Source organism: Alternaria incomplexa, assembly GCF_024043165.1.
Source record: "Alternaria incomplexa strain BMP 0042 chromosome Unknown scaffold_4, whole genome shotgun sequence".
Taxonomy (NCBI): Eukaryota; Fungi; Ascomycota; class Dothideomycetes; order Pleosporales; family Pleosporaceae; genus Alternaria; species Alternaria incomplexa.
In genome coordinates, this window is record NW_026249853.1 from 1,707,865 (window position 1) to 1,734,041 (window position 26,177).

At 53.5% G+C, this 26,177-nt stretch overlaps 9 protein-coding genes across 9 annotated transcripts; 7 read left to right on the forward strand and 2 right to left on the reverse strand.

The window, feature by feature from the left end:
- Positions 1-1,359: 1,359 nt before the first annotated feature.
- On the reverse strand, positions 1,360-1,828 carry J4E90_003799 (uncharacterized protein; the record flags this gene model as incomplete). Its single annotated transcript, XM_051433366.1, has 3 exons — positions 1,360-1,552; positions 1,603-1,710; positions 1,791-1,828. 3 exons carry the CDS (start codon positions 1,826-1,828, stop codon positions 1,360-1,362), a joined length of 339 nt encoding a protein of 112 aa, XP_051293264.1.
- Positions 1,829-3,140: 1,312 nt separating this feature from the next.
- Positions 3,141-5,681, reverse strand: J4E90_003800 (uncharacterized protein; the record flags this gene model as incomplete). The annotated part of the gene is given in 2 exon segments (XM_051433367.1): positions 3,141-5,655; positions 5,674-5,681. 2 exon segments carry the CDS (start codon positions 5,679-5,681, stop codon positions 3,141-3,143), a joined length of 2,523 nt encoding a protein of 840 aa, XP_051293265.1.
- A 2,765-nt stretch (positions 5,682-8,446) lies between these two features.
- J4E90_003801 (uncharacterized protein) lies at positions 8,447-9,928 on the forward strand (the record flags this gene model as incomplete). The annotated part of the gene is made up of 3 exons (XM_051433368.1): positions 8,447-8,539; positions 8,587-8,850; positions 8,900-9,928. The coding sequence occupies 3 exons, from the start codon at positions 8,447-8,449 to the stop codon at positions 9,926-9,928; spliced, it is 1,386 nt and encodes a 461-aa protein (XP_051293266.1).
- A 1,392-nt stretch (positions 9,929-11,320) lies between these two features.
- LYS1 (Saccharopine dehydrogenase) lies at positions 11,321-13,000 on the forward strand (the record flags this gene model as incomplete). Its single annotated transcript, XM_051433369.1, has 4 exons — positions 11,321-11,504; positions 11,607-11,705; positions 11,765-11,835; positions 11,891-13,000. 4 exons carry the CDS (start codon positions 11,321-11,323, stop codon positions 12,998-13,000), a joined length of 1,464 nt encoding a protein of 487 aa, XP_051293267.1.
- A 423-nt stretch (positions 13,001-13,423) lies between these two features.
- Positions 13,424-14,328, forward strand: IDI1 (isopentenyl-diphosphate delta-isomerase idi1; the record flags this gene model as incomplete). The annotated part of the gene is made up of 3 exons (XM_051433370.1): positions 13,424-13,649; positions 13,702-14,040; positions 14,096-14,328. The coding sequence occupies 3 exons, from the start codon at positions 13,424-13,426 to the stop codon at positions 14,326-14,328; spliced, it is 798 nt and encodes a 265-aa protein (XP_051293268.1).
- A 1,696-nt stretch (positions 14,329-16,024) lies between these two features.
- J4E90_003804 (uncharacterized protein) lies at positions 16,025-16,909 on the forward strand (the record flags this gene model as incomplete). The annotated part of the gene is made up of 2 exons (XM_051433371.1): positions 16,025-16,428; positions 16,474-16,909. 2 exons carry the CDS (start codon positions 16,025-16,027, stop codon positions 16,907-16,909), a joined length of 840 nt encoding a protein of 279 aa, XP_051293269.1.
- A 1,019-nt stretch (positions 16,910-17,928) lies between these two features.
- On the forward strand, positions 17,929-19,317 carry J4E90_003805 (uncharacterized protein; the record flags this gene model as incomplete). Its single annotated transcript, XM_051433372.1, has 1 exon — positions 17,929-19,317. One exon carries the CDS (start codon positions 17,929-17,931, stop codon positions 19,315-19,317), a length of 1,389 nt encoding a protein of 462 aa, XP_051293270.1.
- Positions 19,318-20,149: 832 nt separating this feature from the next.
- On the forward strand, positions 20,150-20,872 carry ERG1 (Squalene epoxidase; the record flags this gene model as incomplete). The annotated part of the gene is made up of 2 exons (XM_051433373.1): positions 20,150-20,705; positions 20,778-20,872. 2 exons carry the CDS (start codon positions 20,150-20,152, stop codon positions 20,870-20,872), a joined length of 651 nt encoding a protein of 216 aa, XP_051293271.1.
- A 1,879-nt stretch (positions 20,873-22,751) lies between these two features.
- On the forward strand, positions 22,752-24,529 carry J4E90_003807 (uncharacterized protein; the record flags this gene model as incomplete). Its single annotated transcript, XM_051433374.1, has 2 exons — positions 22,752-23,568; positions 23,616-24,529. The coding sequence occupies 2 exons, from the start codon at positions 22,752-22,754 to the stop codon at positions 24,527-24,529; spliced, it is 1,731 nt and encodes a 576-aa protein (XP_051293272.1).
- Positions 24,530-26,177: the final 1,648 nt, after the last annotated feature.

Here is a 26,177-nt window from a genome sequence, read left to right on the forward strand (position 1 = left end):
TGGACCAGACTCATTTCTTCCCGAAAGCTCCAACCATACTCATCTGGACGATCTCTCTCAACAACCAGTAGCCGCCCCCAAACGACACTCCACAACCGCTGCTGCCGCCAAAACTACGTGTATATCAGAAGAGAAATCGAAGCACAAACGCCCGCAGTCCGGGATCATCACTTCTCCAAACGCATCAGCTCTTGAACACGAATCAGCAATGTCAGGGCATCACAGTACACCTGTACGTGTGCCGACTATCAGCAGTGACATGTACCAGCCGGCTCTAGGTGGTTTGCAGCGAGTATCAGGTGTGCAACGTAGGGATTCAAAGCGCGATCGCGTTAAGCGTTTCGCAAAGAACTTGAATCCCTTTCGTCATGAACGAAAGTTTGGGCGTCCAGAGAACTAAGAAGTTGGCGGGCAGAGACGGAGGCTGTACTAGATGCGCCCTTCTTGTCGCAAGTGGTCCTCTCTGGCACAACTAAGTGCAAACTGGTGATATGCGTCGCCCAGTTCTTGTGATTGAGAAGCTGAGGCTAGGATAAAACTCGTGTGGCCTCGAAGGTGGAAGTAGCTGTGGCAAGCGCTGATGTTCTGGGAAAACATCCAGTTTCTAGAAATACCCTAGTTTGCATACCGAGCCAGCCAAAGTCTGGGTGCGAAAGAAAGTAATTAAAATAGAAGTAATCAGTCTATACAATGACGAAGTGCGGAAATGGTGAGAGAGTCTGGTGATGGTATTGCAACACGATGCACAACCCCACTAGCGTTCCAGCCGTGCCTTCTTCTCTGGCCCAAGCCCCACCTTCCATCTCCCTCAGTTCAGTTACAAATATCAATTTTCCGATCGTTCTTGGTAATCGCGACCCACCCAAGGCAAACTCTCTGGAATCGAAGCTACTGTCACATTCACAATGCTACTGTTCAAATTGTCCAGCCTGCAGGGTGCAGCTGAACACCTGTTACGCCTCCACATGCCATTCACACAAGCGTACGTTTGACGGCATCTCCACGCCTGATTTGGGTGTTATCAATAGTGCCGAAGAATGGTAGGGTGTGACGTTTAAAGTAGTCAGAGGAGTAGCGCATCATCTCCAGGACCACAATACATGGGAAATAGGCGCGGGGGCAGTTTGGGAGTGGACTGAACGCTTATGAATCAATCCTCTTGGTCCTCAGGTCTCCAATGGTCAAGTGCAAGATGTTTGTAGCAGTTGATATTGAAAATTATTATCACGATGCTACTTCCCCGCTTGTTGCCCATGATTCAAACCCTCAACAAAACAGTATCCGTCTAATCAATATCCGAGTCTAGTCTGGAGCTGGACGCGATCGTCGGTGCTTGCGGGGCGTCTTGGGTTGTGCGCTCTATGCCTCGAGGTTGTTCTGGATAGCGGTCTCGAGGGCCTTGGGGTTGGCACCAACGACCTCGGCAACCTTGTCGCCGTTCTTGAAAAGGATGAAGGTGGGCATGGCGCGGATGCCGAGCTTTCCTGCAACCTCGGAGAGTTCGTCGACGTCGAGCTTGTAGAAGCGCGCGCTGGGGTACTTCTCGGAGAACCTACAAGGCGGTTAGTCGCGGCTAGCTGCCAGGGCAGTGCGGATACTTACTTGACGACCTGGGGAGCGATCACTTTACAAGGGCCGCACCATGTCGCGAAGCAGTCGAGGACCATGAGGGTGTCCTTCACAGCCATGGCCTCGTCGAAGTCGCTCGTCCTACGATGCCGTCGCGTCAGCGCATGCCGATGGCGTATGACGTCGCGCATTTCATATGAGATGCGATGGGAATGACTCACTTCATGAGGTTGTGTACACCCTGCTTTTCGTCGCTCATTTTGGCGGTGTTGGAGAAGAACTTTTGGGTGAAGAGTGGTCGGTAGAGGTTTGCGGTCGATGTGGGGTGGATAGCTGTTCGCAGGCGCGCAGATGTGAGCAGTGTTCTGGTGGCTCGGAAGGACGACGGCGCGAACATAGTATATGTAGAAGGGTAATGAGACAGCAGGGGAAGGCGATTTCAAAGAATTCGGCTGATGGAATGAACTGGCCGCCGTTGCCGATAACAATTCTGATGCGCTTATTTTTCGGCAAAGCCGTTCGAGTCCCTGCGCAAATCGAAGATTCGCTGTGATGGCGGGCGGAGAGTAGCTGGAGATAGGGACTTAGTACTTACAATTTCAAATATCGGCGGGTATATGGAACGGACGAGGGAGTAGGGTTTCTAAAGGGTTCCTGGGTCTGGCGTTATGATGATAAAGCGCGGATTACTGTACACTCGCGGCGCAGAGGGGCTGCCATGATAGATGACGTGCTTGCCCGACCGCCCGATTTGCCCCACCAGGGTCCTCCTGCTTCCTTTGGTAAGGCGACGGCGGCATGCATGTGCTTCCCCTGCCTTTGAACAGCCTCCTACGTTAGATACGGCAATGGATACGAGAGAATCACGGCTCACGGTATCGTGTTCGACGTAGCAGTCGTCTCTGTGTCGCGCGAGATGCCATGCTAGGTGAAGATTTCCTTGCACCACCGCCATTTCAAGTGGCCTACAAGACGTACACGCTACGTCACAACACGGTGGAGAGCATCATCGAGGTCCGATAATACAAGATGCAAAGCTGATACAGCTGATTTAAACTAAAGTCTCTTCATAAAGAGTGGTGAACGCAGCATCTTCTCGACGCCGTGCCCGTGGTATCTGCCCTAAACGTTATACAATGTGACAATCCAAATCCCGAATTCAGGCCTCAAGCCCGTCTATATACTACAGATGTTTCCTAACACGCCTAAAAATCATAACCGGAAATGAGGGCATCACAGAAGCCGCCACAGGCAGCTTGTGGTAACATGCCGAAAAATAACTCTGAAACAAACACCAACGCCACGCTATGCAGTCTGGAAGACGATCCGAATGCAGGTAGGTAGTCCGAGCGAGCACGTCCATCCAAGGGTCGATTGGTTCAGGAGACGCATGCAGCCAAGCCAAAAAAAAGCAAGAGATAGGTAAGGAAATACAAATGAGTGGTCGTAGTTGGAAGAGACATGCAAGGAAATGGTAAGGAGCGACAGGATACAAAGGAAAGCAAAATGAATGGCGCGGCGTGGCATGCATGCGTGTTCCTGAAACATATCAATCATCGAAAATGGGAGTGTTACTCTTGCCCGGACAGCCCGTGCGATCGGCCTTGTACTGGTGTACTAGATCGCTTCTGAATGTCCAGGAGCCTAGCGGAACCAGCGCTGAGGTGACGAACGTGACCCTTCCCGAGATCGACGCTTCTAGCGCGCTGAAGCATGACTGGCTCACTATCCGACGTTGGGGACGTCGGTGAGTCCGGGTCCGGTGACTCTTGCCCCATATCGGCAACCTTGGATGATGGATCCTCAGTATCATCGAGAAACATGCTTAGGAGGCCTTCAGTCGATTTAACCCGGGGTCGGCGATGGATGATGGTGGGCTGGCGAACGACGCTTCCTTGGACAAATTCTTCTTCCTGGCCAGAAGGCATCTGCGCAGGTGCAGGCTCAACCTCCTCATCCGACTCAGCAGCGGCGTCTAGCGTCATGAGCGTGCTGCTAGCCTTGCGTCCCCGATCATCGCTTGCATAAGGAGATCGACCTCTTTGGTCTGGCAGCGGGGTTAACTTTTTGAAGTATTCATCGTCCGCCATGCCTAATTCCTCGTAGGACGCACTGAAATCGTCATTGCGTTGCGGGGCTGAGGATGTCAGACTGGCGCGCATCTGCGACCGGTTCGACGATCGCTTGGGTGGTCTACCAGAGAGCCACGACCCCTCAGAGTCGACAGAGGCGAGTGATTGCGACATGATATTGATAGGCGCCCCTGGACTGACTGGAGAATCTGAGCGATCTCCAGGAAGTGACCCCACACGGAGGTCTGAGAGATGCTGGCTTCTACGGCGAGCGGCGATGACGCTTGTGGAAGGGACTTCTGGCGACTGCACCCGTGAATCTGGAGGTGACAGGGGGAACTCCGGTAGGTCTTCCCTGAATTTGGACATTGTCCGTCGGGGTACGCTAGAAGGTCTCTTGATCTGAATTGGTTGAGTAGGAGGAGCGGTTCCAACCAGGTGAGGTGGGAGGGGTTGGCGAGACATGGACTCTCGCGATGTGTTGGAAAATGAGATCTCTGATGGTGTGGGTCGTGCCTGGTCTTGCGAGTTGCGTTTGCCTCTTCGGAAAAGAGATGCAAATACACCCATACGTCTGCCCTCTGAGCTACGCCGGCGTGTAGAGGAACCGTGTTTTGACGTGACAAAGGTATCGGCCGTGTCAACGGGATGCAGCGAGCCGCTTCGGGTAGGATCGTTCGCGTGCTCGATAGAATCTACAGGCGTGTCATGTGCAAGCTTCTCCGAGATGAGTTCTGGCAAGATTGAAGCGTTGGAAGGTCCGCGTGTGTGTACTTGTGCGGAAGCACTGCCTCGCGAATAACGAACAGCTCGGGCATCAGGTACAACGGGGTCTTCTGTAGGACTTTCCAACGGCGTCGGCAATTGACTGTACTCAGCACGGGGTGTGACGGGCATCTCCAGTTGCTGGGGCTGAGGCGGCGTAGATGGGCGGACATCCTCCATGGGCATAGGCGCCTCCCGCTCGATACCGAGACCGACCATGCCGGTGCCGTCCTTGCTGGGAGTCGCAGGCGTGCCTCTTGCTTCCATGGCATTTTGTTTCTCTGCACGGCGCTCTAGTCTCCTGCGCAACCGCTCCTGGTCGGCCTTGGCCTTCTTCTCTCTCCGCCTCTTGTCTCGTTCTAGGATATCGCGGAGTGCTCCGGCGTCGAGTTCGTCGGCGAGGTCGTCGATCCGGCTCGTCCTTCGGCTCGCTTTCTCATCTGTACTGCTAATGGGTCGGCGGGTGGATTTGTCGCTGTAGGTGTTGGGCGACATGCGGTCGCTGGCGTAGTGGTTGGAGCCGACGGAGACGCGGATAGTCGGGCGGGGAGAGAACATGTCGAGCGCGCTCACGCGGAAGGCACGGTTCTCTGAATTGCCAGACATGGATGAATGGATGGAGTTTTCGAGGGGCAGCGATACGTTTGACGTGGGACGCTCGAAGCGGTGGTTCAGGGCGCCCTTGACCTTCTTGCTGTCTCTGCGGAGCATGCCTCCCGAGCTGGCGGCTGGACGTTTCTGCGGCATTGGTAATGACATGGCGCGGATCTCCTCTTCGCGGACGTGGTCATGTTCTTTTCGCCTCTTGCTCGACTTCCGGCGGATCAGGGAAGAGTCTCCGGGCATATCCTTGCGCATTGACTGGGGTCGCTGCAGCTTACCACGGTCCTTTGCTGAGGGCGGCAGGCTGGAATGGGAGTGGTCGTGGAAGTTGTAGGGGATTCCGGCGTGGTCGTGGGTTATTGGGCGCAGGTGCGGGCTGTGAGCCAAGCGGTGCTGCTTGGGCAGGGCGGTGATGTCTTCGGCGCTCGTTTGGACCACCCAGTCTTTCGCAAAAGCGGGCTCGGGAAGCATCTTTTCAACGTCGCGTACCGATGCGGTAGAGCGTGAACTACCCCTTCGCCGGCGCTGGCGCTGGCTGGGCCCTCGTCGCGGTCCATTTGCCGTCTGAATCGTGCTGGCTTGCTCTGCGACAGGCCGCTTCCTGTCTGTAACCTCGGTGGGTCCGTCTCTGAATTTAGCGGCCTTTCTGCGTCTTCGCCCAAACAGCCACATGGAGCTGTGCGAGCGCCAGGGCAGCGACAGAAGCAAGGCAGGGGAATAGGGTGGAGGGTTGAGTCGCGGCGGTCGCGATAGGCGGCGCGAGCGTGAGAAAGCGATTATACGCGGGTGGGCTGCATGGTGGACGAGCTTTGGCGACGGGTAGCACTTGGCGCAAACGGCTGGTGAATCGTGAAAATGGAAGTGGAGGTAGAGTGATATGGACGGCGAGGCGAATGATGTGAATGCAGCGGGAGGGAGCGTGATGTCAGACTCCTCAGACTCCTAACCGGCTGGCAGGCTCAGGCTTAACCGTGCTTGCCTCCAGGGTTGTGGCTCGACCTGCCGATCTGCGACTACCTAAAATAGCCTCAGTTTCGTCGGGCAATTGCTACGCCCACCGCGACTGCCACCACAGAACTCGTCACGTTGTTCAGCGCCTGCCTCGACGCACCATGCCGAACTCTCAAATCTGGGACCCAAAAGGCTCTATCAATCACTCCAACTCCATCCATCTCTGTATGGCGACGCCGATTCATTCGGCTCAAGCTGCCTCGTTCTCGACACGAGCGTACCCAACGCCACCCTCACCCACCTGGCATGGCTTCGCTCATCACGCCGGGGCCAATCACGCCCCGGCATCGCCAACTCAATCTCTCGACCAACACCGCGCAGTTGGTGCCAGGCCTGTGAGCCACGGTGCCTAAGAAAAAAACACTTCTCGTCATTTCCAGCGAGGCCGCAGGGACAACACATCGGACGACGGTACGGTGCATGGCAGCGCGCTGCGGGAAGTATCGAATATCGAAAATTCAGCGGGACATGGACAGCCACGTCGGTCTTGCAGGCCAACGGCGCCATTGTCCAGCCAGCGAATCCCCCTGTACCCCTCCCAGTCCATCGAGCGACGGCAACAGTGTCGTGCGGTCCTCCACTCAGGTACCCGTGCCTCCCACAGGCACCTCTCCCATTTGTTATGCGGGGGTTCCTTATCATCGGACTACACCGTTTTGCCGGGCGGGAAAACGGGCGCTGTCACATGCTTGCGCTTTTCGTCCTGAAAACTAACGGTCCTTCCAAGACTCTTCACGCCGTGAAACCCCCGCCTGCGTTTCAAGTGCACGATGCTGTGTTCCATCGTGTCCTATTTATCTGTATTCTCGTATAGAAGTCTTCTCGCGTTAGTGGCATCCCGCAGCATGTCTCGGCTACATTTCCAGGACCCAACGTCACGACTACGTCTAGCATCCAAGGTCGCCTTGTCTGGGGAAACGCACAGTGTGCCGTAGCCCAAACGCACACGCTTGCACGCGTCCAGATCTAGCACTATTGAGAGATCGGCGGCTAACAGCAAGGCTAAACTTACCTACTCCACGTTTTTACAGGTCACCCGAGTCGTTCGAGCACGAAACAATCATTAAACTTCGAATGTAGGGCCGGTGTCATGAGTCTAATCTGGTCCCTTATATCGTCCACGAGCGGAAGGTTTGGATAATATCTCCGATCTTAGATCGCAGCTGATGTTGGAAACGCGGTCGTGAGCTTCTTAATACCGAGACATCACCTCTTTCAAGGAGAAGAACGAACAATGCTGCATCCTACATCAACATAGGAACCTGCAAAGTGGGTAACCTAACGTCAACGTAGGCTTTGGAGTGTTAGTTTGTTAGTTGAATGAAGTGATGCTATTGTCAGGCCTTGTTGGCGGGGTAGCTGACTGTGCGACATTGCTCTTGCCGGAGTCTCCCACGGCATCTACGTATGATGCAAGCAAAATGTTGTCTTGCTACCACAGCTGCGATTAAGCGTGTGGGATTTGACTGTAGTGGTCATGTCTGCATTGCCAGAAAATGGCAGGAATTTCAACTCGATTAGCCAAATTGCGCCCCAGAGTTAGACTTCACAAGCAAGACGCAGTGATGTCTCGGTACCAGGAAGCTAACGACCGCGTTTCCAGTGCGTCAATTGAAGCGAGCTCGCGTGCCTGAATGATATGAGTACCTCGGATTGCAGGACCATCCGATAGCTTGCCAGTTTTGCACTCTGGTAGTCTTGTTTCTTCTGGTGTGGGAGTACTTTCGGTCCTGCTACTCTACTCATCTATGAAATTACAAGCAGCCAGACACAATGCTCACTTTCGACCATCGCCAACACAGCCTTTGCGAGTACTGTTCTGGCCATCTGCTATTGTTAGAGTCCGGTCTTGACTTCTGAATTCAAACTGTTGGCGAGACACATGCTCAAAACTGACGCCGATTGCTCTTTGCGCTGTTATGTGCAAGAGAGTGTGTTTGTATCAAACTCGAGTCTGTGAAGAAGGCGGAGCATTGACCAAGAAACAGTACAGTCAACACTTACCGTCTGCTCCAACACAGTCTGGAGTATTGTGTATATCTAGGCACATTACTATTGTGGTTGCACGCCTTCGACCACGGCTGATCATGACCATTTGAGTGCATTGCGGCTTATGCAATAAGAACGGCAGATATCTTCCATTCCACAGGCTAGAAGCGCATATAGCGGCTACGCGTTGCTTATCTTGTGCAAACTGATGAGAAATGTGTGAGCTGTCGGTGTGGAGTTATGGATCGATGCGCTGTTGCGCGATACTGGATCCGGAAGGGCGGCACCCGAGGTCGCTCCTTCCATGCCAACAAACCGTTGGACCCTGTAAACAAACACTGCCCACCGCCTGAACACCACCACCCCACGATAGCGAACAGCCCAAGACGATACGACTGAGAAGCCCACGTCCGAACACCATCGCACAACGACCCAACATGTCTTACAATGGGCGCATGAGCATGGCGCGGACTACGCAGCACAACCAGCGCGCGCCGCCCGCAAACGAACACGACGCTTTCATGACCTTGGTATGCGCGCAGCCCCCCTCTGACTTTGCGCATCACTAACCAAACAGCCCGATCACGAAATTGCAGGATGCATCTCAGATATCGGAATCCAGTTCAGCGTCTCCGACTTGCAGAAACCAAACCCCCAAATCATCCAGAAAGTTTTCGAATGGCTCGCCGAGCTACTCATGAACACGACGCGCGAGGTCGTTGCGCCGGCAATGCGCGCTGCGGCGGAAGACATGTGCGGTGGCGATGCGGAGAGACTCTATACGAGCGACACCAGGGATCTGATGGCCTTCTTCGTCATCCTGAGGAAGTTGCTTCGCGAAGTAAGTGACTTTGACAATCACGCCTCATGGCCCGTCCTGACAATTCCAGTGTGGCATCCACGACTTCACTTTCAACGACCTGTACAAGCCCACGCACGGTCGTCTGGTCAAGATCTTCTCGTACATGATCAACTTCATCCGCTTCCGGGAATCTCAAACCGAAATCATAGACGAGCACTTCAACAAGGCCGAGCGCACGAAGCTACGAATCGAGCAGCTATACGACGACAAGCAAGCAAAAGAGATGCAGTTGGCTGAGCTCGAGCGCAACCGCGCGGCGACACAAAGGCTGATGCAAGAGAAAGAGAAACGCAACAACGAACTCAAGAGCAGGCTGCTAGAGTTGAAGAGGGGTCAAGAAGCGGTTGCAGAGAAACTTGAGCGTGCCAAAGCTGAGCAAGATAGGTTGAAGAAGCTGCTGCAACAGAAAGTGGAGAACAAGGAGAACGTGCAGCGCGAGGTTATCAAGCTGAAGCCGTACACACAACAGAGCCCCACTGCGTTGGAGGACTCCTTGCGGGACTTAAGCGATCGACTGACTGGGGACAAGACTCAGATCGACATGCTGGACCGCCGTGCTCGTGCCCTGCAGACATCTACCGACTCATTTGCTGTAGTTGCGACTGATGTTACTTCGTGCACACGATTACTCACAGACGTACAAGCCGATTTGTCGCGCGAGGAAGAGGAGTTGGCAAAGGCTTCAAGACATCGAGATGCATTGGCAGACCGAAGCAACAACGTCCGCGACGTTGAACGACAAGAACGACTACTACAAAAACAACTCGGCAACATCAACGCCCGAACCAACAAACTGAAGACAAAAGGCGACGAAGAAGCGGAACGTGCGCGCAAACGGATGGAGGAGTTACGCGAGACACATGCGAAGTTGACTGAAGAGCGAGGGGAGAAAGGACGGGAAATGGAGAGGAGGCGCGTACGCATCGAACAGACGGAGAAGAAGATGGCTGAGCTCAAGGACAACATTGAGAACGAGGTGCACGCTGCTCATGACGAGTATCTTAAGATGGAAAGCCATATCAAGCTCTACATTACGGAGATGGAGCAAAGCATCTGAGATTGTTATACCCTATGAACGAGTCACGTCGGCGTTTGGAATTTGTTTCGAGATACCATGATGTTGCAGGGCGGGAAAGTGATACCATGTAGTTTCTGACTTAATTACCGTTCTTTTTCGTTTCCCACTCTTGCATTCCTGTCATGATGTCAGGGGGTATCTTGTTCAACATCTTTTCTGCTACTTGCAGTCTATGTAAATGTCTGAATACAGCAAAAGTCACTTCAATACATCGGTCACAGGTAAGAAGAGGCGCGTACACCAGGGCCCCACCGTAAGAGTCGCTAGGGTTAGCACGCATAATGAGGAGTACCAGTATGGATCAGGGTCCTCCCTATACCCGATATCGTACGTCGAGCAGCAGTACCTGCATAAGCTTGAGCAGGTGACCATTTCATCGGGTTGAGAACAAGACGTGCTGCTCATAGTCGCATTCATATGCATCAGAAGCCGTACATAAGCTGTATGGCACGTTAACTGAGAAACGAACTAAATAGGCCTCAGGCCTGCAGCCTACGTCAACATAGAAGCATATAAGATAAGTAATCTAGCGTTGATGTAGGCTGTAGACCTGTTTAGGTTTTCTCTTGTATTAGGTGACGGGAGCTGGTGGAATCTTCTTGGTGTTGCAAGAGCGCCGGGCAGCAAGTGTATGTATCCTAAGGTAGCACCACGAACTTGGAAAAGGGATGACCCGTACCGTACTACATCAACCAATAGATTTTCCTTCATGCCGGTCATAATTACCGCTCTGACGCTGGTTTATCTTATACATACGTACATTCACGCCCTTTGACTCAAAAGCGGGGTTCTGACATCTACTGGCGAAGACTCATCTATGCTTATCATGTAGTAAAATGTTTTAGTCTAGATTTTTGCGAAGCGACCCACCGCCATGATTTCTTTTGCGTTTGTTCCTACACAAATCGATAGCATGTGGCGGATCAAGGTTGAGCATGTCTTGGTGTCGCGTGCAGCAAGTCCGCGGCCAATATCTTCACCGCGTCTGCGTAAGAAGGCGGTGAGGTGGGTCGCCAATGGTATGGTCAACCCGCAGATGCCTCAATACTTGACCCAAGACAGGCGTCTCGGCCACATTTTCTCCAGGTTTGTGGAGAGAAAATAGATCGAGAGCGGAAGAAAGAAGTCTACTCCGCCTTGGATGCATGAAAGCAGAATCGTCTCGTTGGCCACCACCCGACGACAACCCCACATGCGAGCGAATGCGGCTTAGGTCCCGATCACGGCCCTGCGCCTACATCATGGCTCTTCGCAGCAGATTTTCAGATTTTTGTGCTCCTTGACTCACACTGAACCAATCCTCAGCAATTAAATACCGCTCATCCTCCACCAACCCTCTTACCTCCTCATTATCCACATCAATTGCCCAACATGTGTCCTCCCACCGAAGAAACACCCGCTACCAACGGCCATACCAACGGCACCAACGGCGCCAATGGCAGCAAGGAAGGCTTCACAGGTGTTACCACCAGACAGAACCCTCACCCTACACACAAGAGCCCGTATGCGCCTGTGGGTGACTTTTTGTCGAATGTCGGCCGGTTCAAGATTATCGGTACGTCATAACGCCTATCTCCAGCGCTATCGGACGCGCACACAGGCGGATCGAAGTTTTGGTATCGAGAAGATCGAAACGTTGCTGACTTTACCTGCGCAGAGAGCACACTAAGAGAGGGCGAGCAATTCGCCAACGCCTACTTCGATCTTGAAGCCAAGATCAAGATTGCGAGAGCTCTTGACAACTTTGGTGTTGACTGTACGGCTATGCTTCCCGGCGCTTGGCGCGAATTTTCCAGAGACTGACCACAAATTCAGACATCGAAGTCACCAGCCCTGCTGCCTCTGAGCAGTCAAGAAGGGACTGTGAGGCGCTTTGCAAGCTCGGAGTACGTATTTTATCGCAATGTCTCAGCCGTGAGAACGCATGCTAACGCCTGCTAGTTGAAAGCCAAGATCCTTACCCACGTACGATGCCACATGGACGATGCAAGAATCGCTGTCGAGACCGGTGTTGATGGCCTCGATGTCGTCATCGGAACCTCCGCGTACCTCCGCGAGCACAGTCACGGCAAGGACATGACATACATCAAGAACACAGCGCTGGAGGTGATCGAGTTCGTCAAGAGCAAGGGCAAGGAGATCCGATTCAGCTCCGAGGACTCGTTCCGATCGGACCTGGTTGATCTTCTGTCCATCTACAGCGCTGTTGACAAGGTTGGTGTAGACCGTGTCGGTATCGCCGATACCGTTGGTTGCGCGTCCCCTCGTCAAGTGTACGATCTTGTACGAACTCTGCGCGGTGTCGTTTCCTGCGACATTGAGACACATTTCCACAACGACTCTGGTTGCGCCATTGCCAACGCTTTCTGTGCGCTAGAGGCAGGTGCCACGCATATTGATACCTCAGTACTTGGTATTGGTGAGCGTAACGGTATCACCCCCCTCGGAGGTCTGATGGCCCGCATGATCGTTGCCGACCGCGAATATGTTACCAGCAAGTACAACATCAAGGCGCTCAAGGAAGTTGAGGACCTGGTTGCCGACCTTGTTGAGGTCAACATTCCGTTCAACAACTACATCACTGGATTCTGTGCCTTCACCCACAAGGCTGGCATTCACGCCAAGGCCATTCTCAACAACCCTTCCACATACGAGATCATCAACCCGCAAGATTTCGGCATGTCCCGATATGTACACTTTGCCAGCAGGCTTACCGGATGGAATGCGATTAAGAGCCGTGCTGAGCAGCTTGGCTTGAAGATGACGGATGCGCAGTACAAGGAGTGCACGTCCAAGATCAAGGCCATTGCAGACATTCGCAAGATCGCTCTTGACGACACCGACTCGATCATCCGTACCTACCACAACAACTTGCACGCCAAGGAGGAGGTGCCTCTGCTACCGGGTATGACAGAGGAGGAGAAGAAGAAGTTTGCGGAAGCTGAGGCCGAACTGAACGGCGTCTCAGAGAAGCGGGAGCTTGATGCTACCGCAGATGCGCAGGCCGAGGTGCCCGTTGCCAAGAAGAACAAGACCGCCACTGTGGCATAAGCGCAAGACGCTGTGTAAATATGGGATTTCCGGAGTTGGTTGTTTCCTTTACTACTGTCAGGGGTGTATTTCCGAGCATATCTGCATTTCTTCCGGTTACGGAAAAGTTTCTGAGTTTTTGATACCTGGACCGAAAAGCCCAGTGGCATCGGCAACGTGTGTAGCACTGTCAAAAGATAGACAACGAATCAAAAGCGCTTGCAAACCAAAAGTATCTCCTCCAGCCTTGTCGGTTTGGCGCGTTGCCGTTTGCCACATGCCTGCCAGTTGACCCAGACCGCCGCGGAGGTGGAGACCCTGCATGAAGGGGCGCGTGCACGCTTTCTTCATCGTCCCGACCGCCCCCTCCAAAATACCCCGAGGTCAGGACTTATTCCAGAAGCCTCAATTGCTCTCCCTACGCTCTTGTCACGATTCGCAACCATGGCCACTATCGAGACTGTTACTCAGCAGCCTGAGATCACGGCGGAGAATGTCCTGCGCCTCTTCCCCGAAGTCAACACGGCACTCATCGGGGGATCGCACAACTCGGCCACGAGCGACAGTGCGCTGCAAGGCTACGATGAGGAGCAGATACGGCTGATGGACGAGGTGTGCATCGTCCTGGACAATAACGATATCCCTATCGGCAGTGCGACCAAGAAACTCTGTACGTGGCTCCGCTCGCGACTCGTCGATGGATGGCGACTGACAAGCTCCAGGCCACTTGATGGAGAACATTGATCGTGGACTCCTCCACCGCGCATTTTCCGTCTTCCTCTTCGACTCCCAGAACCGCCTCCTTCTGCAGCAGCGCGCGACCGAGAAGATCACATTCCCGGACATGTGGACAAACACCTGCTGTTCGCACCCGCTGGGCATACCCGGAGAGACTGGCGTAGGACTAGAGGAATCTGTCCAGGGTGTGCGTCGCGCAGCAGTGCGCAAGCTCAACCACGAACTGGGTATCAAGGCCGAACAGGTGCCCATTGACGACTTCAAATTCCTTACACGGATACACTACAAGTCGCCCAGCGATGGCACCTGGGGCGAGCATGAGAGTAAGTTGTACCACTGGGTCATCGGCATACGGGACGAATGCTTACCATGTACTAGTTGACTACATTCTGTTTATGAAAGCCGATGTCGACCTGAACGTCAACCCGAACGAGGCGCGCGACTCCAGATGGGTGTCTCAGGAGGATCTCAAGACCATGTTCCAGGATAAGTCGCTCAAGTTCACACCGTGGTTCAAGCTCATTTGCGAAAGCATGCTGTTCGAGTGGTGGGACCATCTCGACTCTGGCCTGGAGAAGTACATGGGCGAGACAGAGATCCGGCGCATGTAAGGCATGCGAAGTAGCTGTCATCAATCCCCCCGCCGCTATTCGAGCGTACCGATCCCCAGATGCTTGGCCGAGACCTGCCCCCATTTCCGAAAGTGAGGCGGTACGTGCATGCAGGCCCGGCCTTTTAGATACCACCACTGCCATTTAATCCAGTCATTGACCATTGCATTGTTCCCCACGCTCATGAGTCGTCATGGCTTTATCGTATGGACATCAAGGCGCGCTCCTCTCCTATCGTTGACTTCCCATGACAGTGCGTGACAGTTGATCCATGCTGACCCCGCCGTATGCTATTCTTCAGCTGATTGACTAGTAGGCTCAAGCCAAAACGCAGATAACAGTATAGCGGAAGAGTTCCGGATGTTTGCTTTATCATTAGCTGAGAGAGAGAGTAGCCTTAATGGTGGTCTCACTTCTGCGCTTATCCGTTGTGAGGAGGTCCAGCCGAGGTGTGCAGCTCAACCCTTCCTGTTTACCCCACAACCTCTTCCCAGGCGCCCTATGTCACCGCGCTACTCTATCGCTACGTACGTATCCTCGCTACAAGCGACTCGCAAACAAGCTGTGACTTGTGTCGCCAAACGATTGGCAAGCAAGCAACAAAGCAACATCTTCGTTGAGCCGCTTCGGCCCGACACCAAGTTCAAGGTCACAGGGCGAATGATAACGAAACTCGTATGCTTGACGGGCTAAGCGGTTGGTCCGAAGATAGCTCCCGCATTGAGCCATGTGAAGCATGACCTGTGCCTCCACTCGACGGCGCTTGGTACGCCGATCAAGCCGGGTAGGTGAGGTATATCAAAGTCCAGACATCCCATCTTCATCTCCGTCACAGACACCCACAGCTTGTCAATCCTCGTCCCATACTACATCAGCTTACTAGCCACTGTGCCCCCACGGCATACGCATCTTACTGCAGCCGAGCTGTGCAATCCTTCACGATACGCAGCTGCTGCCGCTCGACATCAGCCAAGCATCGTACTGCAGTGCTGTCACTGGTCTTGTGACAAAGCTGCCAGCGAGTCAAAAAGCAAAGCCCAAGCTCTAAGCAGCCATACATCAACTGCCACCAGTCCACACACACAAAGATTGGCACATCGACGGCCCAGGCGCATACTATCTACGCAAGACACGCAAAGGTTGGTACATCGATAGTCACAGGCGCATACCATCGACGCAAGACTACCTCATCGGACTCACACCCTACGACGTATCTGTCAAGCGTGTACTCAAAAAGGACCTCTGCAGCCTCACACATTGATGTCGGTTGATCTACGTCAAGCCTTCACTTCTTTACGTTACCCTTCTCGAGTCGATACCGTCTCGAGATCGCAGCTCTCTAGAGTCCATACAGGAGATCTAAATCGTCCGGCTAAAACGTAAACACCCACCAACAAGCTCAGAAAAGGTATACCAATGTAGCAGGCAATCGACGGTCACGGCTCCTGCTCAGCCCACGACGACCCATTGTAGCAATCAGACTAGACTAATCACAATTTAGTAGTGTTGTTTGAACTCAAGGTCGTCGTCTTGATATCCCGCAGTTCAAGTGACTAACGTCTCACCCACGCCGAATCCCGTTCAAGCCCTGCGGGGAAAACCTCACGCTGGCGAATTCGACGACTGTCCCCATAATTAAACGAAGCGGCAGATCCCATCTGAATACTAGTAGAGGCTTACAGTCGAAACCACAATCATGGCGAAAACATTCTCCCCTGTTGCGCCAGTCAGCTGTAATTATACAGTGGACGCGAAGTCTTCAACCTTGAAGTCGGCTAACATCAGGGTCAATGAAGTACCGGCTAGCTTCAGGATCTTGAAGCCGAAGTCAACTTCTGCTGGCGCTATTGTTCTGCCTCCGCTCACCGACGGCGTTCGCGTCGTTACGGCTGCGGAGTACAAGCAGGCTGCTGAGTGTCTGGCGGAAGCCTTCGGCCAGGACGATGTTGCGAGATACTTCGTAGACGTGCCCGATCGTGCGCACTGGACTGCGGAGCAAAAGTGGGCGCTACATGTTGAGATTCTCGAGTACATAACCTATGCTCACATCCTCAAGGGACTAGTGACTACGGTGGGCGACTTCGAAGCAGTTGCCCTATGGTAAGTCTTGGAGACAATGAAGGCTTCGCGAGCTCACGCAACTAGGATGCCACCCGGTCAGAACATGGACGACTATCTGACTATGTTTCGCTCTGGCATGTGGCGCCTCAACTACCGCCTCTCCGCCGAAGGGAAACGGCGCTTCTTCGACGAGTTCATGCCCCTCCTCCACGACACTATGCACACCACGCTTGGTCAGCGAGAGCATGACGCCTGGTACCTTGTCTACCTAGGCACTAGGCCCAGTGGTCGTGGCAAAGGGCACGCTCGTAAACTCATTGAACATGTAACGAAGCTTGCAGACCGCGAAGGCAGGCCATGCTACTTGGAGTCGAGCAACGCCACGAACCCTCCGATTTACAGAAAGTTCGGCTTCGAAGAGACGAGGCAGATCAACCTTCAGAGGGGTGGAAGAAATATCCCGCTGGACATCATGGTCAGGGAACCCATGCAGAGCATGGAGAAGAAGAGGGGCTTGTAGGAGACTGACAGGGCACTGAGGGCATAACACCATTTCAACATGCGTGTCGCGAGGGAAAATGAGTTCTTGTGTAGTGAGATTTTGCGATATCCTTCAACAGGATCGTGTTTAGGAGAGACGTAGACTGTAGTTGTTGAGTTTATTCGCTCGTTCTGTCTGGAATTTAAGGCTGTACTCCGCAACTGCTTTCATGATCTTCTGAAGAGCGACAAGTGATCCAAACGTATTCCGCAACTTCAACTATGATTTTCCGAAGAGTGATGAGTGATCCAAACGTATTTAGCTGACAACGCATCGTATCAGAAGTGGAATCAGAATCCTTGAGCTGAAGCTCTTCCGAAATAAGCTCAGGCTAGAGAGACGCAGTGATAGTTCCAACATAAGCAAAACTCGTTTCACCTACCCAACAGGCCGTGAAAATAGGATGCGCTGACATGACGCCATGGAGTGCGGATCGCAATATCGTGATAAGCCAGATTCGTAACCCATGGTTCCTCAGTATTGCGGGATATGGAATATTGGTTAGACGAGAGATTGGGGTGGAGCATGATAATCGTCGGGTGGGCAGTGCAGCATTGACGACAAATTGCGGTGTCATGAAACGCGGCATTGTTGCCCAGTTGCCAAACATGCTACGCCCTTCATCTCCTGATGATCCGCTGAGGCCGACTCTATAGCTCTGTCTTCTCGCGCACCTGTTCGTAGTGAATGATCTAGCGACTGTCCTCTAGCTTCATCTCAGCAGCGTAATCGATAAAAAAGTGGTGTCGGCCCACTCGCGAATCCGCTTCTCAGTCCACTCGGGCGCATCCGCAGCGCTACTCAACGCACCCCGCAAGCCTCGCCCATTGCCCATTGCACGCGTCGAGGGCCTGCAGACGGTCATCGTGCAGCCTGCCAGCACATCCGCGCGCAGAGGTTTTGCTGGAGCCTGCCACCCCAACACCACGTAATCCCTCGCCCTCGCACCAAGTTCCCCCCTTCGCATTCCCGCTCCCGCCCATATTCCGCCATATACCATGGTTACCCAGCGCCGATACTCGGTCACGGGCCAGACGCCCCCCGACGATGCCGAAGCCATGAAAGCGCGCTCTCCCAAACTGCAGCCTCTGGATACTAGCGTGCAGACACCCCCGTGCGGCTACTGTGACGGCGCGCCGGAGCTGAGTTCAAACAGCGAGGCCAGCGCGGCCGGCCAGCGGAGAGGGAGAAACATGGCCCAGAAGGGCACTATCGTACGCACATCAAGCAAACGATCCGCGACCCAGCTGCCTTCGCCCAGCTCGCCCACGCATCAGCTGCCGCCCAAGATCCCGAGATACAGACTCAACGTGGATATAGACATAGGCTCCGACACAGACACCGACTCGGATGATACGGATCTCCTGGGCGACGGCAGCGAGCATGACGACTGCCACGGCTTCGAGAGTCAGGCTACCTCGTTCCCATCGACGCCTGAGCACTCGCAGCCCTATGGCGTGTCGAGCCTGCCCGATGCCACCCGCCTGGAAGGACTGCAACTGTATGCAGAAGAAAGGCCCGACGACGATGAGCACATGGACGACTACGCGCTCTCGCCCTCCCACTCCAGAAATCACAGCCTGAACCGTGTCCAACTCGATGGGTCCAACGACGTCCAGAAGGATTGGGCCGCACATATTGCCTCTCACAAAGAGGAGGCTGAGATTGTTCACATGGAAGATGTCCAGGTTACGTCTATCCAAGAAACACACACAACTCCCGCCGAAGACACGACTCCCGCCCCGCCCACCTTCGTCACCCTCCCGCCCGAGATCCGTCACCAAATCTACCGAAACTGCGAGAATCTCGTCATCGATAAGCCCCTCGTATACTGCATCTCTACCTTCGACGGCCAAATGCAGCACGCCCTCGCTTCCGTATCGCGCCTCGTCCGCTCCGAAGCGCTCGCCATCTTCTACAGCTACAACCTCTGGGTCATAAAAGTCGAGTTCAAGATGATGTACGAAGCCTTCCGAGACTGGATCATTAGGCTGGGCGATGGCGCAGGGCTCTTGCGGCTCGTCAGCTTTTCAGTGCGTGGCGCGCTTTTCAAGCCGAGACGGAGCCACACACAAAGCATGCTCATTCACGGGCATCTTGTGCAGCTCGCCCCGGGTGTTATCGGGCCTGCGCCAGCATCGCAAGACGACTTCTACTGCCCGCCAGACGGTGACGCGAGCTTCAAGATCGATCTCAGTGAGAAGTTTGCTGGTGGGAAAGTGCAGCTCGTTAGGAACGATGGCACCAGCGAGGCGGGAGAGCAGGCGAGACTTCGCTTGGGCAGGATGGTGAATGTGCTGTGGGAGAAGAGGCAAGCTGGTACGCTCAATGGCCAGGATTGGATTGACATGGTCGATGGCTTCATCACCTTCATCGGGGGGTGGTAAGACGTCAAGAGAAACTGAACAGGTCCGCAGCCTACATCAACTTGAATATATCCAAAGTAGGTGACCCAACGTCGATGTAGGCTCCAGACCTGTTCAGGTTTCCTTCTTGTATGGGGTGGTAATGCGAAAGATAGTCCTTCTTAGTGCACACGGTGTTGTGGTATATTGGTTATGTAATGGCGTATAGCATGAGATTCACGACGTTCTGCATGGGCTGGGGCGTTGTCTGGGATGGTAAAAGGTTGCGGCATCGTCATTTATCGCACATTTCGTATCATTTCAAAGGGTAATGATGGGGGTGGAAGAGGAGGTAATACTCTCGATTTTGTAGACAGCTTTCTGGTTGTAGAAATATTCATATACCCCTTTACAATGGCCGTCTGCTCGAAATACGATTACCAACGTACGTTAACCTAGGGAAAACTGAACTCTCTAGAGGCTACGTTGATGTTAGATCACCTACTTCGCCTGTTTTTGTCTTGATGTAGTCTTCAGAGTTGTTTGATTTTTTTTCTTGTACAATGTGAGCGTGTATTCGGGCTAGCCAAAATTCGATTATACCCGTTCGGAAGACGGAAGCCTTTCAGCAAACAACAGCCCACCCTCCATCTTAGATGAGCTGGCGATCCGGGGTCTCGGACTTCTCCTATTCCGGCTGGCACGTGCGTCTTGATAATGAAGAAAAACCTCACGATCCTCGCAAAGTGCAGAGTGCCACAAAAATAACAAAACACACTCTTTTCGCAAACGGTCCATGATTGGATTGGGTCACTCCTTCGGTTTCTACTTCTCGTGTTAATACGTTCCGATAGAGGAAGACGATAACACCAAAATGCGCATCCTCTTCGCCCTCGGCGCCATCCTCGGTGTCCTAACCACCTTGATGTACACGCTAGACTCACACCTGGAGAAGTTCTACATCTTCACGCCTTCCGGCCTACACACCCTATCTCAAGAAGCCATTGCCCTACACGGCAACGACACAGCATCCGTCGTCTCCCACATCGTCACTTCCCTCTCCGCAATCCACGGGCCCCACATCAACCTCGACGAAGAATGGATCTTCAACAACGCAGGTGGAGCCATGGGCGCCATGTACATTATCCACGCGTCCATTACTGAGTATCTAATTGTTTTTGGTACTGCGATTGGAACAGAGGGGCATACGGGACGGCATACCGCGGATGACTATTTCCATATTCTCAAGGGCGAGCAGGTGGCTTATGCGCCTGGAAAGGGCGTTTATGGGGCTGAGAGGTATCCGCAGGGGAGTGTGCATCATCTTACTAGGGGTGATGTGAAGCAGTACAAGATGGAGGGTGAATGCTTTGCGTTGGAGTATGCGAGGGGATGGATTCCGCCTATGCTTGGGTTTGGGTATGCTGATAGTAAGTCTCTCTCTCCTTTACCACTCAAACCGTAGTTTACTGTTCAGTTCAAGACTAACTGGTGGATAATAGCCTTTTCGAGTACGTTGGATTTCCCAACGTTGTGGAGGACTACGGTGGTTACCGGGCGGGAGATGATTGGAAACCTGATGATGGGCAAGTTGTGAGAGGAAGGCAAACTTTGACAGACGAGAGTTCGTAGTAGAGTTTACATTTCTTGTAAGATTGAGTCATTGTTCATACTCATTCTACTTGGACGTTGGAACACGTCAGCACGTTATTCAAGGAAAAATCCGAACACTGTAGAGCCTACATTAAGATAAAAACATGCAAAGTAGGTGACCTAACATCAATGTAGGCTCTAGACATGTTTAGTTTTCTTCTTGTATGAGGTGTTTGCATGCTTGTGCAAAAGTGTGTAGTAGTGTGCAACGACGTTAGATGCTCCAAAGCTAATCGGCTCTATGACATATGTAAAGCTGTCTAGGTTTGATTCACGATGTAGTTCCTTCACTGTCAGTGCTCTCTATACGTCATCCCGATCAATGCCGTGTCGGAACTACGGCACTTCCGACCAGGCCATGCAACCAAGTTCCTTGATCAGAAGGGCGGAGTTGAGTTCCCTGCATGAGTGCGTATAATAGTCATCTGGTAGTCGCAGCTAGATGCCGTATTCCAGTAGTGTGCTGTATGTGCAAGGGTGGAACGACACTGCGCAGCGCGGGGAATTTTGACCGTCGTCGCAAGCGACGTCTACCCCAACATGTGTGTTGTGAGCATCCTGATTGGCATAAACGTACATTGACAAAGACCGCGAGATCCGTTTTATCAGCTGCAAGTGTACACCGAGTATGGCGTCAGTTTGGGCTGAGGTTGGAACACAGGGTTTCGGGATGCGGCGGCTGGAGCCAAGAGGTGGTGGGCAACGGTGGACGAGAATGGCCGGTAGACCTGCTCGAGACCCGATGCTATTATAGGAGGTGCAGAGAGCTAGATGATGGCAGACGATGCTAGTTGTGTCAAACTTTGGGCTAGCACACGTGCTATCGAAAAGCTTTTCTCCAGCGCGACGACAGATGGAAGACGTAGGTGAAAGCATACGGCTGTGACGAAGGGGCTGGGGTGGAGAGCTGGAAGAGGCTGGGCAATAAATCAAGCATTCCGGTTTGGAAGAGCCGTCGTCTCAACGGGCCAATATGGAGGCAGCGAACGGGTGCAGGGGTTGGGCTGTGGCTGTGGACGGAACACGGGTGCAATTATCGAAATGCGATTACCCAAACGCAGTGCGTCGGGGCGTCGAGTGCGTAGGAGGCGTGCCGCGCGCTCCAAGGTGGTCAAGCTGCCGCGAGGATCCACGTCTTTCCCTTGATCGAGGTGGAAGGCCATGACGAGGCCTGGCTCGAGGGTAAGACGGCACAGGATCGAGGAAGGATCATGATGCGGATTCGGAGCCATGGCGAAACAAGGCTTATTGAGCCTCCTGCGGCGGATCATTCGTGGCTAAGGGTTCGGTAGCCGCTCAGATTGGCGTGGGTGCAGATCTGAGGCAGCCACCACAATTAGAAACGGACACTTGGTCGGAAGAGCTGACGCGTAAATCCTCTTTTCCCAGCACAACGCGCAACGCTGCTGGGTGGACGAGCGAGCAGCGTGGGATGCCATGCCAGCAGCCATGGCCAGCGACCCACCGCAGCGTTTGAGGTCGCGCGTCTCAGACGGGGCTGCTTGGTGTCGCGGCGTCCGGGAGCGCGGCGGCTCGTGATGTCATGTGTTGTTGAGTCTGGTGGTCTGGCGCGTCCTCTCTGGCGTCGCTCGGGCCGGCGCCACTTTTGGCCCAGTTAGTGACGCATGTCTGAAAGCGTTGACACGCTGCCGCCGCCGTCCACTCATCATCGACCCTGGCTGCATGTCCTGCATGTCGCTCGCTCTCGTTTCCTGTGATAACCTCCCCTGCGCTCGCTTTTCCTGATTGCTAGTTGACTTTACTTTCCGCTGTTTCTTTACTCTTTGCATTCGCTTGCTCCGCTCGGGCTCCCCTCTGCCGCCATGTTGCCCTCGTTATCTGCCCGCAGCCTAGCCCTACTCTCGCTACCCGCCGTGCGCATTGCCCTCGCCCAGTCCATCTCCATATCGCTAGGGAACAGCCCGCCCGATGGCGCCTCCGACTACCTCGACCCCTCGTATGCCGGCTTCGGCATCGAGCCCTCGAACCTCTTCTCCTTCACCGGCAAGGAGGAGCCCAACCAATTCACCGTCAAGCTGCTCCAGAACCTCGCAGACTACTCGGGCGCGCCGCCGCACATTCGCTTGGGAGGAAACACGCAGGACTACATGGTCTTTGAGTCGAGCAACACAAACTATGGCTGGACCTCAAACCCAGACTCGACGGCACAGGGTGCCATTGCGGCCGACTCCATGATCATTGGGCCCAACTACTTCGCCGCGCTCGAGCGCTTTCCCAAGGACACGCCCGTCACCTTCGGACTCAACATGGCCTACATGGACGACGACTACGAGGATAAGATCACCGCACTGGCGCAAGCCGCCGTCGACGGCATGAAGAACGTCAAACTCTATTCGTTCGAGATTGGCAACGAGCCCGACCTGTGGCTCCAGAACTCGTTCCGCTCTGCGCCCTGGGACGGAAAGACATACACTTCCCAATGGCTGGACCGCGCCGAGGTCGTCTACGAGCGCGTGCTCAAGGCTGCCAACCTGCCGTCATCCTTCTTTGAATCTCCTGCGACCGCCTCCACCATCGGGACAACCTTCGAGATTGCGCAACTCGTCGACGATGGCATCATGGAGGGTAGGAATGGCGACAACTTCCTGGCCACCTGGAATCAGCACGACTACTTCTATTGTATGTCTCCTTCCCCCTAATCCACATGCTGTACTAACATGCTGCAGTCATCGGAGTGACCCCCACCCCCCTCACTCTCGACGACCTCATGGACCTCGATGCCACCAACACCCAATTCAAGTACTGGGAGAAGCAGGTCGGAATCGCCCTCAAGACAGACCACCCCTACGTGCTGCGCGAGATGAGCTCCGTTGGGCCAATAGGCATGCCCGGCGTCAGTGATACCCTCGGTGCTTCCCTTTGGACGCTCAACTTCTTCCTCTACGCAGCCTCCATTGGTATCTCCTCGGTCCAGATGCACATGACCGACAACTCCAACGCCAGTGCCTGGCAGCCCATCCCCATGTACGGTCGTGAAACCTCGTTCGTACGACCGCAGTACTACGCCCATGCCGCCGTCGCACAGATTGTCGGCAACGGCAACGGAACCACGCAGATTGCAGCTCTCTCTACCAGCAACGTAGGTGCTGCGTACGACGGTCGCATCCGTGCGTACGCCGCCTACGCAAACGATCATCTGCAGTCCATCACTATGATCAACGCTAAACAAGCCAATGCGTCTTCATCCGACAAGGGCAGCTTCACATTCAACCTTAACCTGGGCTCTGCACACGCCAACAAGGATGTCTTCATCTCTTACCTCACAGGTCCTGGCGCAGAGTCGCAGACAGACATCACATGGAACGGCATGAAGTACGACGACATTACCGGCGCGTCCTCAGTCACTGACAACACTGTCACAACCACCAAAGCCGACGGCAACGGCAGGATCTCTGTTCCCGTCCGCGACAGCCAAGCTGCAGTAGCAAACATTGGCTCCCAGATTGGCACCAACGCCGTCCTCAAACCAGACGGCACGCAGGCGAAGAAGAGTAATGCCGCTTCGACCCCGACCGGCGGGGCCAACTACGCCATAATAAGTGGTCTGTTGGCCATGATGGCGGCATTCATCGCCGCGTAATGGCAGGTGTAGCGAGCCATATTTTCCTTTGTCAATCAACCCAAGCATCATGGAATTGCATATGCATTATGACGGCGTTCTTCTTGCGATAGCAGGCTTTTTCATCCGCATCATTCATGGTCAGGATACTCCACCTCATTGCTTCATCTGGGATTTGGATTAATCGGTCATGCGGATGGGATCATTAATGACACGCGACACAAAGACTTTTTTTCTTTTTTTTTGTTGGAACAGGATATATAGGCGCGATGACGGCGCCTGGAGTGTATATACACGGATTCTATTGCATCAAAGCCAGCACACGCTGTACCCTGATAGCTAGATTCTAGATTTCTAGAACTGCAATCTCATACCTGATACCCTTTCATGATCACTGTTCCTTTCAAACGGGCGTACAGCTTTCCGAACAAACAAATAAGTCGTACTTGTATGGCAACACCTCGTGTGAGATCGTCATGAGACGCAAGTGGAGATGGAGGTAACTAAGCTTTTCAGGCTTCCAGTCTTACCGCGGGGTCGGGATCGGAGGTTGCAGCAGGTACCGTTGCCGCGCCCGCTTCTGGCGCGCGGCGTTGGTGGCGAGCATCGTGGGACGCCCTGCGTTTTGACTTTTTTTTCGGTTAAGCTCGGGGCAAGGGATTGCCAGAGGCAGCGTACAAAAGCTTTGTTTTATGCAGGTTGAGGTACCTGCATAGTCTCGGGAATGTCATGGGTAGTGTATTTATAGTAGGTTTTGTGTGAAGGAAATATGTGTAGAGGAAGCTGCGGTTTGGTCAAAGGACTGCAAAGACTTGGAGGAATGTCTGAATGCGCGCGAAACTTGCTGTTGGTAGAGCCGGCTCAAACAATGCGAAGCTATCGTCTTAGTCGTAAGCGGATACCATATTCGAGAGCAGCCTTTGTCGCGTTGACATCCTCTTCAAGGGAATTGCTCAATACCTAATACCCTACAGCCTACATCGACGCTACGTCTTTCTACCTGCATATTGTTCTTCTAACGTAGGCCTCAGGCTTATCTAGAACATCTCTCGTGTAAGGTGATAGGCGGAATGTATCTCTAACATCTGTATGTGCTTTGAGTACTACTTCCTTTGACGTTGGCGCTATCAGCCTTGTACGTGGACACACGACCAAGTCTCGCACAACGCATTGCGCCTTAGAGCGTCTATGTCATGGGCGATGTACTCCAATGAGTTTGCTGTGGCGGGTTACCCATCAGCGGTGAAAGTGAAAATGCAGGCTATTTGAATTGAATGATGCGCGTCTTGCTCTATTTCACTAGAAGCAGTTCAAGGAGAATTGGTGATAATTCTAGCTACTCAAGTTTGGAAGACCACCTTGTACTACGACATGACTTTACTCGGCGGTAAGGTCGTATAACTCTCGGCTCTTGGTGTTGACCGGTGTGGAAGTGAGACAATAGACATGGGAATCGCGATGCCATGGTTTGTTCATCGAATTTCCCACAGGATAATAAAGACGGGCGATCGTGCCGCGCCACCCCCAGTAAAGTCACCATCACATGGCATCTGCAGGCTTTGAGACTTCCACGTCTCGATCTTCGTGAGGCATCCGATTCATATCGTCCCTTTCAAATATTTTCAGACTGAGCAAGAACTGGCATAGATACGCGTGTTCGATGCGCCGA